General features: G+C 39.6%; 1 protein-coding gene across 2 annotated transcripts in view; it reads left to right on the plus strand.

The window, feature by feature from the left end:
* Positions 1 to 565: 565 nt before the first annotated feature.
* The window catches only part of AQP9 (aquaporin 9), a 54,889-nt gene continuing 37,394 nt past the window's right edge, over positions 566 to 18,060 (plus strand). The window contains exon 1 of one of the 2 annotated variants that reach the window (XM_054450001.2): positions 566 to 1,007. In XM_054450001.2, coding sequence (XP_054305976.1) covers positions 897 to 1,007 — 111 coding nt within the window. In that variant the 5' untranslated portion in view covers positions 566 to 896. The remainder of the gene's footprint in view (positions 1,008 to 18,060) is intronic. The other variant, XM_054450002.2, reaches the window with a different exon arrangement.

Raw genomic sequence — 18,060 nt, forward strand, 5'->3', positions numbered from 1 at the left:
TTATGTCTAAATATTTCATGGTAAATGAAGAAGAGTGACTATTTCCAAACTGGAATGCTTCTTCAGAAGAAACCCAAAAAGGTGACTCCTCCATCTTTCTGATTCTTGGATCCTAAAGTATCTTCAGCAAATGAAGCCCAGTTTCATAACCGAAGAGGTGACTCCATCTGTCCTACAGACTTGCAGTGTGAAGCTTGCAATGGTCTCTCTGTATGTTAATTTCTCCATCTCTAGGATGGCCTCTGTGGTTCTTACTAACCTCAGAGTGGTATCATGAAGCCACTGAAATGATACCAGAAGAAAACAAGAGTGATTAATCTTCTAGGATGATAAATCTATATTTTCTTCAAATTCTTCATTTTGCATAAAAACCTTTTTCAGAAAAGAATGTTAACATTGGATATATCTACACCTGATTTGACAATTCCAAACTACACCCCAACCACCCACTTCTGAATGAGAAGAAAAAAAAATCAGAAGCCTGCAATTGTGTAACATGCAAATCTTTTCTGGACCAGGGCCCATCACTGTGATTTGGCAACACAACCGGCACATCTCTTTTCTCATCTCTTGAAAAAAACCAACAGAGAAAAAAGTACCTTGAGAATAAAGGTAATGATTAATCTGTCAGGCACAAAAAGGATCGTTTTGGGGATTTCAGGTTCTAAGTCGCAGATTCAAACAAATAGCAGCGAACAGGGAATGACAGTTCCACCAGAAGACGATTAAGCCACAGCCTCTAATCGGAACGGCATTTGTACAGTCAGAGACTCTCACCAGACATCTCCAGGAATCTGTGAGCCATTGTCAAAACGTCCATTTTCATGTGGCTGTGAAAGTGAGGACCACAACAGGTAGATATTGGTGGAAACAGGAGTCCTCAGAGAAGCCCCAAGATGCAGCCTGAGGGAGCAGAAAAGGGGAAAAGCTTCAAGCAGAGACTGGTCTTGAAGAGCAGCTTAGCGAAAGAAACCCTCTCTGAGTTCCTGGGCACGTTCATCATGATTGTAAGTATTTCCTGATTTCCTACATTCGGACCCAATAATGCCTCCCTAGCTGCCAGGCTGGTAGTGGAGAGTTTTGTTTGGTTTGTCTTCTTTAAGTTAATTGGGATCAGATTTATCTTTTCCAGGAAGCAACAAGTTACTAGAGGCTGTTTGACTATTTAGTGGTTGTGATATTAAGTTTTCAATTACCCATTGCATTTATCCACAAAAGTTGATGGGAATGGAACAGAGGGAGTGAGTGAAGTGCCTTCTTTATTTCAGGTATTTACTTATACTCTAAAATGGCTTTGTTATTTAAAAGTCAGTCGTTAGTGTTTTCATTGATCAATTGATTTGTACCCTGCTTGCTTCCTCCAAGCATTGGGGTGACTCAGCCACCTGGAATAAGCATCAATAGTCAATAAATATGGTTGGCAAAAATATACATATGGATGGCAAGAAACATCTCAGTATGACAAGTGCTTGACAAGTATTGTGCTGTCAGATCACTTGATTTTTAAGAAGCTAAAAATTGCACTAGGTAGAAATAGTGTACCAGGCAATAGTCCAGCTTTAGTTTTGTGTCATTTTTGGTCTTTATTTAAAGCAAAGTAATCTCTAAATATCTTTGGAGATTTACAAGACAATTACAAGAACCTTCTAGATATAAACGAGGGACGACTTCTAAGAACCTCTTGAGGATTGCCCAGATATTTACTCAGCTATTAACAAGAGACTGGAAAGTTTACTTAAGTGGTCTGGGCTTTCATTTTGCTGCACGTTCTAGCATTCTCTGTATCCTGAAGTTTTACCTGGAGCCAGGCCATTTGTGAATAGAAATGTATTATCATGTGGCAACTATTGATTTCAACCGCTTTTTTTATCCTGCTTAAGGCTTTCCTACTCCAGGTATAAATAATTTCATTTTCCTTAAAGTTATAGAGAATAGCCCATAAACTCTGTGCATTAAAAGTTCTTTGCTTTGGGCAAATACATAATAATTTAGAAGAATAAGCTTGGAATGCATCAGCTAAGCCAAGATTGAGAAACAAATGTGAACTCAATAAATTGAACTAGTATAACATGAAGAGAGAGTCATAAGTTTTGTGGTCTCTGAGAAACACATTAGACCAGATTCGTTAAAGTATTTTCAGGGAGTTATGGACAATTTCTTGCACTCCTCATCTTCCCTTGGCATTCATTCCTGGCTGCTCTGACCACACTCACTGTCATAATATAGTAAGAGGAGTTAGAAGGAAAAGAGAGAAGATGAAAGTCAGTGATTCTTATGATTCCCAGTCACTGCTTACTGGAAAATCTTTCTTAGTGAGACTGAGACCCCTCTGTCATGTTACTTGACAATCTGGCCCCAAAGAGGAAAGCAGTTGTCAATACAGACTGATTACAGCCTCACAGTGATGAGTGGGTCAGAAACGTGAAGCAAATTCAGTTACGATTCTTAGTGCTCTGCAGAAAACAGAGGAGGAAGTGAACTACACATCTTTTTTTTTTTTTTTTGCAACCAAAAAGTTTAAAACCCTCTTTATTTCTTAAGAAGAACCTGTTTCGTAATCCCATGCTTTCTGTGTTGAAAGTGAAATTTGCTTTCAGCAGTTCACTGTTCAACTGGCCTTGTGTCTTCCCCACTACGCAAGGTAGGGGCTAAATAAAGAACATCTTGATATTGTCTGTTGAAAAATTAAACCTTGTATGTTCTGGATAAAGCCAGTCATTTCCTGAAATATTTAATTTCCATTTATACCATATATTTATTTTCTAAAGTGAACCCTAATAAAATCTGCAACCTTGATTATCATCTTCAGTTTTGTTGGAGCTTGTGGGGATGTATAAACAAAAAGTTCCTGCACAAACACAATTTTTTTAAACCAAGAAATCTACATGATTTTGCTCAAAGTTTATCCAAAGTAATTTTCTGCTTTATTAGAGAATGTGTATTTTGCCTTGTATTTTCTAGTAAAAAGCTTTGTACATTGATAAGGCAAAGGGAAGGGGAACATTGAAAAGATGGCAGAGGATATAAAGGACTCAGTCTTTCAAATACGTGAGATTGTTTTTTCCCTTGGGAGTCTGGTTCTATTTTTTTCCCTCCTTTCAAAAACTGCTCTTATGGGGAGCATCTCAAACTAATCCACACCTTGGTATAAATTAGGGGTCCCCAACACATAGGCCACGGACTGGTACAGGTGGTCCCTGGTGCTAAAAGGTTGGGAACAGTTGGTGTAAAGGACTGATAAGGCCTACTGGTAGCATTAAGAGAAAAGAAGGTCCATGAAAAATTCTTTGTAAACTACAACTAAAACCAACAACAATTAAGTCATAAGCCAAAAAGCTAGCTCTAATTTGGCCTTTTAGTCATTGGGATGGGTCGGCCTTTCACCTTTACTAGTGTGGGGGGAAAGTTTGCAATGCAAAAGGCTGATCTCTTCCTTGGGCTGAACTTCACAGAATCTCTAGCCATGTCTAGTCATTTCTCACAGGGACTATGCTCACTCCTACTACTCTATATATTCTCCTCTCTCTTCAAACTTTTCAGGATTCTTTGATACAGAGCTCATCTTATTGAAGATGCTGAAGTGAACAACCCAGCAAGCAGCCGTATTTCCTCCTGAGGTGGAAGGACAGCTTTCCAGGGCTGGACTTCTGAGTAGATAACATACTGTGTAGTCGGACAGATTGTAAATTCTTTTCTCACCCTGTCAAGCTTCCACATTAGAGGTCTAACTTTTGGCATCTCTTAGAATGGAAAAAAATGCAAGTACTTCTGCTAAAAGTAGTACCCTTGACCTTTACCTTCAGTGTCCTGAAGGAAATAGGAAGAAACTTTCCTGGAACACAGACTATGGAGGAAATAGGGGAGTGGGCAGTACAGGAAAGAGGAAGGAAGGATGGGGATGGTTGACTGTATGTGAGAAATTTCTGACACTGCAGTGTTCTCTTCTTCTGCTCCTACCTTCCACCAGGACTGGGTGAGAAATCATCCCTCCTTGCTGGGGTCACAGAGTTTGTCACTCCATTTTGAGAGGATTCTCAATCAGACATGCTGGTTATAGACACTCTAGGGCTTTAAAATTATTATTACAAAGTTTGTTCAGATCTTGAAGTAGGTATATTCTATCTTAAGGAACTTTTGAGACAAAAGAATCTATGGTCAGGATTTAGAGTGAAATCAGAAAGTTTATAAGCCAAATTAAAGGAAACATCCACTTTGCAGGGCAGAATCCAGGACAATTTTGGTCTAGTACATTATTTGAAATGCCCAGGTACTGGCAGGAGAGCTCTGAGATAAGGGTGGGCAGATATCACTGGCCCTTTTTATTGGTGGAGAAGCTGAGCTCAGGCTGATGTAATCATGCATCCTGGGAATCAGCCCAGAGCCCAGTTGCACTGCCGTGGGCACACACTCGCCCTTGGACTTCCACTGTGCTCTTCCCTTGAGCAGCACAGAGTGTTTGCTTGTCCAAATTCTCGTTTCTGTTTGTATGTTTCCCGAAGAGAGAGAAAGGAGAGCGATCAACTGCATTTTGCCAGATGGAGAGACAAGTGTAACATAATTAAGAGACTTATCAACCCTTGAATGAAAGAGCTGGGCTTGGTATCTTGACTCCAGTCATTCCCTAATACCATCATTTGATGAGAATTAACTCCTTTCATGAGAAAGCCCAAGAGAACTTGACGAAGTTTACAGCTTAAAATACATTAGCAGTGTCAAAAGATGATTTTACAGCACAGATGTGATCGTGGTGGGGATATTTTATAGAAGATCTGCTAGCAGAGTCTTGGGATCTCTTCACCACCTACAAACACATTCAAACCTCAGGTAACACCAGGGTTCTGAGGTGGCTCAGTGATGTCTTCAGCTCTGATAAACACACTGACCAAGCATTGCATTATATTTTTCCTCTAGTATTTCTGTTTTCTAGCTTTTCCTCAAGACCACTCTTTTGGTTCAGAGCAAAGGACCTATAGGAAAGTGGGCCTCAAGAGACCCCATAACTTCTCTGTCTTGCTTTCTGGCTCAACAGCCACCTATTCTTTCTCTGTTTCCTCCATGCTTGGTTCTTCTAGCTTGCTATTTTACAAAACCATCCGTCTCTCCAAGTCTAGCGTGCCCAGGACTGAGGGTCACATGGAGCTAGAGCTGTCAGTTGGCCAATAGATGCTAGATCAGAAGCCCCTACTGTCAGCAGTGCCCTGGATTCTGTCTGTGGGTGGTTTGTCTGTCCAAGTCGTGCACCATCCTCAGGCCCTCACTCAGAAGCTTTGGAATAAGATGGTCTCTGTTGCCTGACCCTTGCATCATTCAATTGAGAGAACAGACACCCACAGTCTTGCAGAATTTTATCAAAAGCTCTTTCCACCACAGCAGAACATCAGGGGATGTCTACCGTCAGTTTTACCTGCCTCTTGTTATTATGATTTATGTTCAATGCTCAGTCCTTCAAGGACTGGTACTTCTGTACTTGGGAGTTCTGTCCCTTTGAGAATGTCTGAGGTTCTAAATCTGAATGTGCAGAAGTGCTAAACACTGGGGATTCTCCTTAGATCCCTGCCTTGAAGCAAGAGTTTAAAGACTCGAGGCTGTCTCCTGTCAAATATGATGATGAGGACAAGAGAGGGAAAAGGAGGTTAACACTAAGCATACTCTATACCCCAGACACTTTGATCCTTAAACTAAATCTAAACTAAATTTAATGAGGTAAAGATATTGCTCTCATTTTATAGATGAGGAAATTAGGACTTAGTATGGTTAACTGACTTGACCACAAGCAAGTGTGTGGTGGAGCTGAGATTAGAATCAAATCTCTCCAGTTTCTCTTAACCACACTACAGTTAACATTCTAATATATGCTTTTGAAGTTTTACTACAGTTGCTTATAAGAATATATATTATAGTTGTATATGTTTAAAAATGTACATATACAGCTTCATAGCTTATACACCTTCTCCAATTTGAGACTTTTCCCCAGAGACACTTTCTGAAATTTATTAATTTGGAAACATGTATGGCTGGTTTATGTACCCATCGCTATCTCACTATTGATTACAATTACCAAGACTGCTACATTGAACATCTTGGTACATGTCTTCTTGTACACATGTTCAAGAGTTTCTCTGGAGTATATACCTAGAAGAGGACCTGGTGGTCCTAGGGTATGTGCATCCTCAACTTTATGTGTATTATAAAATTGCTCTCCAAAGTGATTTCAAAGTTGTACTTCCAGTAGCGACATGAGTTCCCATTTACCACATACTCAACCATCCTTGATGTCATCCAACTTTTATATTTTGCTAATTTGAGAGAGAGAAAAATGGAATTTCACTAGTAATTGTACTCAATTCCAGTGCAGTGATTATCTTTTCATGTATTTACTAAACGTTTAGGTGGCTCTTTTGTAAATTGCCTGATTACAGCCTCTGCACATTTCTCTTTGGGATACTTTACTTTTTCTTAATTGTTATAAGATATTTGTATTTATTTTAAATCCATACATTGAGGTTTGTGTTTTCTTATTGAGGTTTAATATTTTGCTTTTCATATTTGTGTCTTTAAATAATTAGAATTTATTTGGTGTATGATGTAGGAGTGGGGTCTATTATCTATGTCTGGAAGGATAGACAATTGTCCCAAGACCAGTTTTGACTATCTATCTTTTCTCCACTGACTGTGATGACATTCCTATCATACACCTGTTCACATGCATATGCGGTTCTATGCCTAGACTATTCAGTGCCATTGATCTGTTTGTCCAAACTTGCACTACCTGATATACCATTTTTTGTTGTTGAGAACATTGTTTGTTGCTGTTGTTGTCTTTCTACTTTTATTACCAAGGTTATATTAGACTCATGAAATGAATCAAAATTTTCCCTTTTTCTTCTATTTTCTGGAGCACTTTGTGTAAAATGGGGGTTATCTATTTCTTGAAGATTATTCAGCATGTGCACAAAAAAAGAGAGGGATGGACAGATGACATGAAAAAATTTCTTTAAAAGTTACAGGTCTGGCCAGGCACGGTGGCTCATGCCTGTAATCCCAGCACTTTGGGAGGCCAAGGCGGGTGGATCAAGAGGTCAGGTGTTCCAGATCAGCCTGGTCAATATGGTGAAACCCCGTCTTTACTAAAAATACAAAAATTAGCTGGGCATGATGGCATGCACCTATAGTCCCAGCTACTCAGGAGGCTGAGGCAGGAGAATCGCTTCAACCCGGAAGGCGGAGGTTGCAGTGAGTTGAGATTGTGCCACTGCACTCTGGCCTGGGCGACAAAGCGAGACTCCATCTCAAAAAAAAAGAAGATAAAAGAAAAAAACTCCACTATACCTGAGGTGACATCCTCTTTTCAATTTTTAAAAAGAAGTTTGTTTTCCATTTCAGTAGTTTCTGCTTTGATCTTCCTTATGTCCTCCTACTGAGTTGATCAGCTTTCTTTATTCTTGCCTTTTCTCCTCTGTGTGCCCTTTCTATTAAAGTATTTACCCTTAGGCTGGGCGCAATGGCTCATGCCTGTAATCCCAGTACTTTGGGAGGCCGAGGCAGGTGGATCACCTAAGGTCAGGAGTCCAAGACCACCCTGGCCAACATGGTGAAACCTGGTCTCTACTAAAAACACAAAAATTAGCCAGGCATGGTGGTGTGCGCCTGTAATCCCAGCTACTCAGGAGGCTGAGGCAGGAGAATTGCTTAAACCTGGGAGGCGGAGATTGTGCCAAAGCACTGCAGCCTGGGCAACAAAACGAAACTTTGTGTCCAAAAAAAAAAAAAAATTACCCATATATATATATATATTTTTTTAACTTAAAGTAAATCAATTTTTCTTCTGAACAACACAAAAACTTTAAAAAATCCTAATTCCAATCAACCACTCCATCTTACATGTCATTGTTGTCTAATATTTAAATTTTTCCCTCATTATTATTGTTATTACTGATGTTTTAAAATAAATACTTATTTTTGTTTGCTTATTTAAAAATGCATTCCTGTCATTTACTGGTTTATTTGCTAATCATTACTGCATACACCTACTACTTTCTCTTGGGTTCTATCTCCTTCTTGCAGTTCTTCCTTTAGAAAATTTTTCAGGAAGGGTGTGTGACAGATGAATTTTCTCAGTCTTTGTCTGAATGTGTCTATTTCATACTCAAGGTTGAATGATAAATTAGCTGATACATTTTAGGTTGATAATTATTTTCGCTTGGCATTTTTCAGGTGTCTCTGTCATTTTTCCAATGTCTCTGTTATTGCTGTTGACAAGCCTGTTGGTCTCATTTTTGTCCTTAATAATCTGAATTTATCTGGTAACTAATAAGAGTTTCATTTTGTTTTTTTATTTTGAAATTTCACTATAATGTGACTAGAGGTGAATTTATTTCTAGTTCTTAACTCATTTTTCATCTTCAATTTAAAGGGTTATAATGTTTACCAATTCTGGAAAATTTTCCTCTTTATTACCTTGCCCTTCCCCCAGTCTGTTTTCTCCTTTTAGAACTCCTACTATATTGGTATGCATGTTTGACCCTCTCATTTTTTTATGCCTCAACCATTTCTTCTCTTATTCTCTTAATCCATGCTGAATTTTGTATAGTTGCTGTTTCAAATCTATCTTTCAGTTCACCAATTCCCTGTTCGGTTCCATCTAATCTTCTGTTTAACACGTTCATTGAGTCTTTAGTTTCACTATGTTTTCATTTCTGTATGTTTTATTTGGTTCTTTTTTTTTAAATTTCTTTTCTTGTGTGCTTATTTCTTTCATTTCCTTAACTCACCAAATCCTAACATATTTATAATATTTTAAACCTGTTCTGTCATCTCGAGTTTTGGGGGAGTGAATCATTCTGCCTATTTTATCTACTGACTCTTATTCATAAAGGATCTTTTCCTTTAGTGTTTTATACATTTGTATTATAAATTCTTCAAGGAGATTTATTTTTCCCTGTGGGAATTCCACGTGGCCTAAGGTATGGATTTGTTCTTCCAGAGCAGGTTTGCATTTGCTTCTGCTGGGTTCTCCAGGTATATCGCCAGCCGGAAATGATTGCTGTGAAGTGGCAAACTGAAAAGAAAAGCCTGGGGGATGCAGGTGCCTGTTGAAGAGCACCCTCCCAAAAGAACGGCACTCCGTGCCCTTTCTCCCAAACTGGGACGTGTGACCGTGAATGACTAAGAGACCTCGTGCTTCCTACAAATGAGGCTGGCTCTTTTGACATCCTTAGACTTTGAGTCAGTAGCAGCTGAGGGAGAATTTTCCTACAGACTTCCCCCTATCAGCAATGAACGTGGAGGACCAGGCTCACCTGGGAAATCTCATAGTTTCAAGGCGCTTGGGAGAAAAGTCCATTCTGGATCACTGATCTAAGGGCTGCAGACTCCTGGAGCCAAACTTGATTCTGCCAAACAGGATTCTGCTTCTGATTGTGAATTTTAATTTTACCCAGAAAACTCACTGTTTTCATTGACTTTCAAAGGGGAAGTATTTTTTTTTCTACTTTCCAGAAGTGGGTTTGGTCAGTTTTTCTTCAGTGACAAAGCCCATTGCAACATGTTCTCATTACTTTACAAGAAAGTAAAACATACTAATGAGAGCAGAAGTTGGCCCTTCTTTACTCATCAGCCCTGTGAAAGTCACCTAACAACCCACAGATGGTTCAAATGGCTGAGGCAGTTCAGCCGTGAAGAAATTAGGTGCCCATTATACCTCCAGCAGGCATCTAATTTCATGTCTGGGGCAGGATTGCTGAGTTCACTGAAACTTCTAAGCAAAGCAAATGATTTAAGAGAAACTATGCCAGCAAAGTGTGCCTGCCCTGCCCCTTGCCCTTTTCTCCATCTTGGTAGCTTGGCTGGTCATGCTAAGATGTGAGCCTAGAACAGTCAGTCAAGACCATAAAGGACTTGAGGGCTTAGTCCCTCTCAGCACACATGCCTTAGAGTCTTTCTGGAAATTCAAGCTTTCTTATGAGAGTACCTCCTGAAAACTCTACGCTTCTATCAACAGGTGATTGGTTAAAGAAATGGGGGTGCATCTATGCGAGACTCCTGTTTACCCATTAAATAGAAGGTTTACATGCTAATACAAAAATACTCTAAGCTATTCAAGTAGAAAAAGCAGGCAGAAATGGTTAAATACCCTCACCTGTATAAACACACACACATATACAAGCACACACACAGAGGCACATGCACACCTTTTTGACAACACACCAGAAAGTATTGATATTAGTTACCTGTGGACAATAAAATTTAAAATCTGGGGTTGGAAGGAAACACATTTCTTATATTTTATGGTATACCCTTTTGAAATTTAAAAAAATTGTACATATTCATATGTATTTTCTTCACCACCTTCCTCCCCATGAGAGAGCTCACCCAGTAGAGTATGTCTTTTCAAAGCATTTTTGTAGGGAGTTGCTCAAAATCTGTTCTGAAAAACACTAGTTCCAAAAGATGCAAATAAGAATTAAGTGAAAAAAAAATATGTGGTCCTTCCCAAATATGCTTGGGAAACACTGGGTTGAACCAAAATAAGCAGTTTTCTCAACTGCAGGAATTATCAGAGCCTTTAATGTTCTCTGTAAATCTCTAAGAGGGGAACAGAATGTAAAGCTATCTTCAGCTCTACTTAACCACAAACCCCTTTTTTGAGGAGCATCTAATGGAACTAATGATCTGTGAAACATACTTTGAGATTTGCAGACCCTGGAAACACATCAGTCCTCAGAACTCCTCCGTATGCAGAGATCTCCCAGGTTGAGAGTGACAAGAGGCGGCCTTGGCACTGTTGGGCCCTGTGGGTAGAGGGAGAACTGTCCTCAGCAACCCCCACTCACACACAGCCCACTCAGAGTCACAGTTATCCTAATGCAAACACAACTTAATTAATAAATGCTTCCTTCATTTCTTATTCTGATCCTTGGGATGGTGATCAATTTCCCATCCAGGTCAGCATTTGGGATGAGTTGAGGGATGTGAATGCCCGGTGAGGTCAGAAAAGGAAAGCATTGTTCTTTTCAGCCCAGTAGAGATAGTGGAGTTCAATCACCTCTCCTTTCTGAGCTCTGAGTTGGTTCTTGGTGCTTTTTTCTACTTGGAGAGCACTGAGGCTGGCCATGTTCCCATTCACCAGGCTCTCAAATTGCAGATTCCTCTCTTTTTATGAGCCTGCCCTAATATCGCCTCTTTTCAGGTACAGCTGGTTCTTGCGTGATTGATCTCTTCCTGATATTCTCTCAGGCTGCATGCCACCACATATTTTATTTTTAGCCAGAAGATCCAGGTTTCAGTCTTGGTTCTTTGTGACTATTTTTGTTATGACTGAGAAAGTTTTATTTTGCAATTGGAAAACTAACTGACAGGAAAGCTGTGCATGAATCTGCATTCTGTGCTAATAAAGGAAACAGGCTGACCCACAGAGGCAGCAGCAGTTGTCACAGGAGGAACACTGGGATGGGAATGAAAGAATCTGGCTCCAGATTCAGAAACTGTCACCTATTAGCAATAGGTCTTATATCAAGTCACTCAGACTTTCAGTTTTTAACTGGGGATGAAGTATTGGGAGGACTCACAGAAGTAAAGTGCGTGAGAGCGCCTCACCATGGCGCAAATGCCATGTGAATGTTTCCTCTTTCACCTATTGCTGGTCAAAATCATGTGCAGTCAAACCTTGGCCCCAGCATTTACCACTTATGGGAACGTGAGAGCAATTCTTTTAACCTCTCTAAGCTTTGGTTTCCTAGTTTGTAAAATAGAGACAGGAAGAGGGCCTGACTCATACGTCATTGTGAGGACTGATGGGCTAATGCATGGAAAGTGTTTAACTCACAAAATTCACTCAATATAGATTAGTTGTTATTGGTGTTATTGTTATCTTCATATGTTCAAAAGGCTATAGTCATATAAGCTGAATAGGTGGGAATAAACAGGTGGAGTAGGATGGATGAGGGACTTCTCTAACACACACCTACAGCACAGGCTGGAGGGCCAAGGTTTGCAGAGAGTGCTGTGCTGAGATTGCCATGGATGCTCCTTCCTCTCCAGTTAAAAACTTACAGGAGCAGGGAAGCCTCTGGTAAGCCCTAAAGTGACTCCCTTCTCAAGAATGGGGATTGTGTTTTTTGGAAACGCTATGGCCACCACCTTAGACAAAGTTTTGCCTATAGGCAGTCCTTCCTTTGATGGTAGCCACAGATTCTTTCTCCAGGAGCTAGGACTGCATCCCAGCCCAGGTGTGTTATCACCATGGTATCTGCAAGGCCAGGAAATCACTGGCACCAAAAGCTTAATGGTTTCCTCTTCCCAGACCTTAAGACAGGAGTCAACAGCTACAAAGCTAAGTGAGACCAAACAGGCAACACATATGAGTGACGTGGGCATGGTGGGGTTGCAGGGAAATGGATAGCATATGACCTGTCTCAGAGGGGCATTTGCCATTCAGACCCACTCCACTGTGGCCTTACCCCATTCTTGCATCAGGAGTTTCAATTACTTGAGCTCACCACAGCCTGACGGAAGGTAGTCGCCATCACAATTACCTTAGGCATATATTTCACCCTACAAGTTTCAGAATATTTCAAGGCCCCTTTTACTATCTCCGATGGAATTTATGGCTCAACATTCTTTATAGCCACAGGCTTTCATGGACTTCATGTCATTATTGGGTCAACATTTGTCACTATCTACCTCCTCTGCCAATTAAAATTTCACTTTGCATCTAACCACCACTTTGGCTTTGAAGCCACTGCCTGATATTGATACTTCATAGATATAGTAAGACTATTCTTATATGTCTCTGTCTACCGATGAGGATCCTACTCTTTTAGTATAAGCAATACCATTGACTTCCAATCAATAAGCTTTGATAATATTTGAAAAAGAGTAATTAGCTTGACACTAGCCCTAGTGACCGACACCTTATTAGCAATTATATTTTGACTCCCATAACTTAATATTTATATAGAAAAATCCAGCCCTTATGAATGCAGATTTGACTCATTAACCTCCGGCCACCTCTCTTTCTCCATAAAATTCTTCCTAGTGGTCACCACATTTCTCCTGTTCAACTTAGAAATTGCTCTACTACTGCCCCTGCCATGAGCCCTTCAAACAAACAACCTGACACTAATAATCAGCACAGCCCTTGTACTAATTATTATTTTAATCCTAGGCTTGACTTATGAATGAACCCAAGAAGGATTAGACTGAATTGAATTGGTAGATAGTTTAAGTTAAAATAAATGATTTCGACTCATTAGATTATGATAGACTATATTTACCAAATGCCCTTTATTTATATCAATATTATATTAACATACACCACAGCATTGCTGGGAATATTAGTCTATCAATCCCACTTAACATCATCCCTATTATGCCTAGAAGGTATAGTATTATCAATACTCATTATAATTACTTTTATAACTTTAAATATACATTTCACTCTAGCATCCATAATACCCATTATCCTCCTAGTATTTGCGGCCTGTGAAGCCGCAGTGTGCCTTGCCTTACTAGTTTCAATCTCCAACACATACGGCCTAGATTATGTATAAAATCTAAATTGACTTCAATGCTGAAAGTTATTCCAACAATTATACTATTACCAACAACATGACTCTGTAATAACTCTATAATCTGAATTAACATAACTATCCACAACCTATTCATCAGCCTCATTACTATATCTTACCCAATTAAATGATAATTCATCCAACTTCTCACTTACTTTCTCCTCTGACCCACTAACATCGCCCCTTCTAATCTTAACAACCTGACTATTACCTCTTGTAATTCTAGCAAGCCAACATCACCTTTCCAATGAGTCACCCCCGCAGAAAAAACTCTATAATAGTTCTCTTCCCCTACTTATCACACTTGCCCATACTCAAAATACCTTGGGTTCACTAAACATCATAATAATAATAATAATATTTACCACCCAAGAGCTATTAACTTCCTGATCTAATAATCTTATATGACTAGCATGTATTATGACTCTCACAGTAAAAATACCTCTATATGGACTTCACCTATGACTCCCCAAAGCCCACGTGGGAGCCCCTATTGCTGGCTCAATAGTACTTGCAGAGGTACTCCTAAAGCTAGGTGGCTACAGTATTATACGGCTTACCCCTATCCTCAACCCCCTAACAGAATGTATAGCCTACCCCTTCCTAATATCCTTATGGGAAATAGTTATGACAAGCTCTATTTGTCTATGACAAATGGACTTAAAATCACTTATCGCATATTCCTCCGTAAGCCATATAGCACTTGTTATTATGGCTATTCTCATTTGAACCCCTTGAAGCTTTACAGGTGCAGTCACCCTTATAATTGCCCATGGAGTCACTTCATCTTTACTATTCTGCCTAGCAAATTTGAACTACGAGTGAGTCCATAGCCGAATTATATTACTTATCCTAGGCCTTCAAACACTGCTTCCACTAATAGCCTCTTGATGACTTTTAGCAAGTCTTACTAACCTTGCCTTTCCCCCTACCATTAATTTAATAGGAGAACTCTTCATCACTATGGCTTTATTCTCTTGATCAAACATCACCATTAGGCTTATAAGACTTAATATACTAATTACACATCTTTACTCCCTACATATACTAATCACAACACAACGAGGGACAGTTGTATATTACATTAACAGTATTAAACCCTCGTTTACACAAGAAAATACATTAATACTTATATATCTTGCACCTATCTTTCTATTATCCGTAAACCCTAAGATTATTATGGGGTTTGCATACTGTAAATATAGTTTAACCAAAACATTAGATTGTGGATCTAATAATAGAAGCCTGCAACTTCTTATCTACTGAGAAAGTATGCAAGAACTGCTAACTCATACTCCCGTCCCTAATAACATGGCTTTCTCAACTTTTAAAGGATAAGAGCTATCCATTGGTCTTAGGAACCAAAAATATTGGTGCAACTCCAAGTAAAGTAATAAACATGTATTATACCACTGTTATAAAAACACTAATCCCCTTAATCTTACCAATTATTATTACCTTAGCCAACCCCTGCAAAAAAGATTGATACCCATACTACGTAAAAATATCTATTGCATGTGTCTTTATTATTAGCTTCATTCCTGTAACAATACACATATTCATAGATCAAGAAATAATTATCTCAAACTGACAGTAACAATTCAAACTCTTCAACTCTCACTAAGCTTCAAACTAAACTACTTTTCCACAATATTTATCCCAGTAGCACTATTTGTTACCTAATCTATTGTAGAGTTCTCAATATGACATATAAACTCAGACCCTAATACTAATCAATTTTTCAAATATTTACTCATTTTCCTCACCATAATATTAATTCTAGTTACCACCAATAACCTCTTCCAACTTTTTATTGGATGAGAAGGTATGGGAATTGTGTCTTTTTTACTAATTGGCTGATGATATGGCCGAGCAGATGCTAACACAGCAGCCCTCCAAATGGTCCTGTATAAATGATTGGAGATATTGGCTTTATTTTAGCTATAGCATGATTCCTCTTATTTTCCAACACTTGAGAGCTTCAAGAAATATTTATTCTAAATCTTACCCCCAATTCCTTTCTACTAATTAGTGTTCTCCTGGCAGCAGCAGGAAAGTCAGCTCAATTTGGCCTTCATCCCTGACTTCCTTCCACCGTAGAAGGCCCAACCCCAGTTTCAGCCCTCCTCCACTCTAGTGCTATAGTTGGGCAGTTTTTCTACTTATCTGCTTCTACCCTTTAATAGAAAATAATCTATGAATCCAAACCTTTAACAAAAATAACCCTTTCCTAATTAACCCAATTAAGCATCTAATAATTGGCAGTATCTTTGCTGGATTCCTCATTACCAATAATATTGTTCCCACTTCATCCCCCTAAACAACTATGACACTTCACCTAAAACTCACAGCCCTAGGTGTGACCACCTTAGGCCTCTTACTAGCAATAGAACTAAATTTTATAACTAATAACCTTAAGCTAAAGTATCAATTACAGACATTTAACTTCTCCAATATACTAGGTTTTTACTCAGCCACCATCCACCGTAGAGCTCCCCCAACTCAAGCCTACTTACAAGCCAAAATCTGGCCTCACTTCTACTAGACATAATTTGATTAGGAAAGTCCATACCAAAAATCATTTCACAAACTCAAATATCAGCCTCCATTACTATATCTGCCCCAAAAGGCCTAATGAAACTCTATTTCCTCTCCTTTTTTATTTTACCTCTTCTAACTCTAATCTTAATTACCTAATCATCACACTGAGTAACTTCAAGTGCAATATAAATACTAACAAATAATTTTCAACCAGCAACTACCACCAATACCCATAACTGTATAAAGGAGCTTCACCGACAGAATCCTCACTCAACCACCTCGCCTCCTCACCCTCAAAAATTATGCAACTCCGTACACTATTAAAATTAATTATAAGGAGACCGAGAGGAGCCAAGATGGCCGAATAGGAACAGCTCCGGTCTACAGCTCCCAGCGTGAGCGACGCAGAAGACGGGTGATTTCTGCATTTCCATCTGAGCTTTGAAGAGAGCAGTGGTTCTCCCAGCATGCAGCTGGAGATCTGAGAACGGGCAGACTGCCTCCTCAAGTGGGTCCCTGACCCCTGACCCCCGAGCAGCCTAACTGGGAGGCACCCCCCAGCAGGGGCAGACTGACACCTCACACGGCCGGCCGGGTACTCCAACAGGCCTGCAGCTGAGGGTCCTGTCTGTTAGAAGGAAAACTAACAAACAGAAAGGACATCCACACCACAAACCCATCTGTACATCACCATCATCAAAGACCAAAAGTAGATAAAACCACAAAGATGGGGAAAAAACAGAGCAGAAAAACTGGAAACTCTAAAAAGCAGAGTGCCTCTCCCCCTCCAAAGGAACGCAGTTCCTCACCAGCAATGGATCAAAGCTGGACGGAGAATGACTTTGACGAGCTGAGAGAGGAAGGCTTCAGATGATCAAATTACTCTGAGCTACGGGAGGATATTCAAACCAAAGGCAAAGAAGTTGAAAACTTTGAAAAAAATTTAGAGGAATGTATAACTAGAATAACCAATACAGAGAAGTGCTTAAAGGAGCTGGTGGAGCTGAAAACCAAGGCTCGAGAACTACGTGAAGAATGCAGAAGCCTCAGGAGCCGATGCGATCAAATAGAAGAAAGGGTATCAGCGATGGAAGATGAAATGAATGAAATGAAGCGAGAAGGGAAGTTTAGAGAAAAAAGAATAAAAAGAAATGAGCAAAGCCTCCAAGAAATATGGGACTATGTGAAAAGACCAAATCTACATCTGATTGGTGTACCTGAAAGTGACAGGGAGAATGGAACCAAGTTGGAAAACACTCTGCAGGATATTATCCAGGAGAACTTCCCCAATCTAGCAAGGCAGGCCAACATTCAGAGTCAGGAAATATAGAGAACGCCACAAAGATACTCCTCGAGAAGAGCAACTCCAAGACACGTAATTGTAAGATTCACCAAAGTTGAAATGAAGGAAAAAATGTTAAGGGCAGCCAGAGAGAAAGGTCGGGTTACACTCAAAGGGAAGCCCATCAGACTAACAGCGGATCTCTCGGCAGAAACTCTACAAGCCAGAAGAGAGTGGGGGCCAATATTCAACATTCTTAAAGAAAAGAATTTTCAACCCAGAATTTCATATCCAGCCAAACTAAGCTTCATAAGTGAAGGAGAAATAAAATACTTTGCAGACAAGCAAATGCTGAGAGATTTTGTCACCACCAGGCCTGCTCTAAAAGAGCTCCTGAAGGAAGCGCTAAACATGGAAAGGCACAACCGGTACCAGCCGCTGCAAAATCATGCCAAAATATAAAGACCATCGAGACTAGGAAGAGACTGCAGCAACTAACGAGCAAAATAATCAGCTAACATCATAATGACAGGATCAAATTCACACATAACAATATTAACTTTAAATGTAAATGGACTAAATGCTCCAATTAAAAGACACAGACTGGCAAATTGGATAAAGAGTCAAGATCCATCAGTGTGCTGTATTCAGGAAACCCATCTCATGTGC

The sequence above is a fragment of the Pongo pygmaeus genome, chromosome 16 (genome assembly GCF_028885625.2).
Source record: "Pongo pygmaeus isolate AG05252 chromosome 16, NHGRI_mPonPyg2-v2.0_pri, whole genome shotgun sequence".
Classification (NCBI taxonomy): domain Eukaryota; kingdom Metazoa; phylum Chordata; class Mammalia; order Primates; family Hominidae; genus Pongo; species Pongo pygmaeus.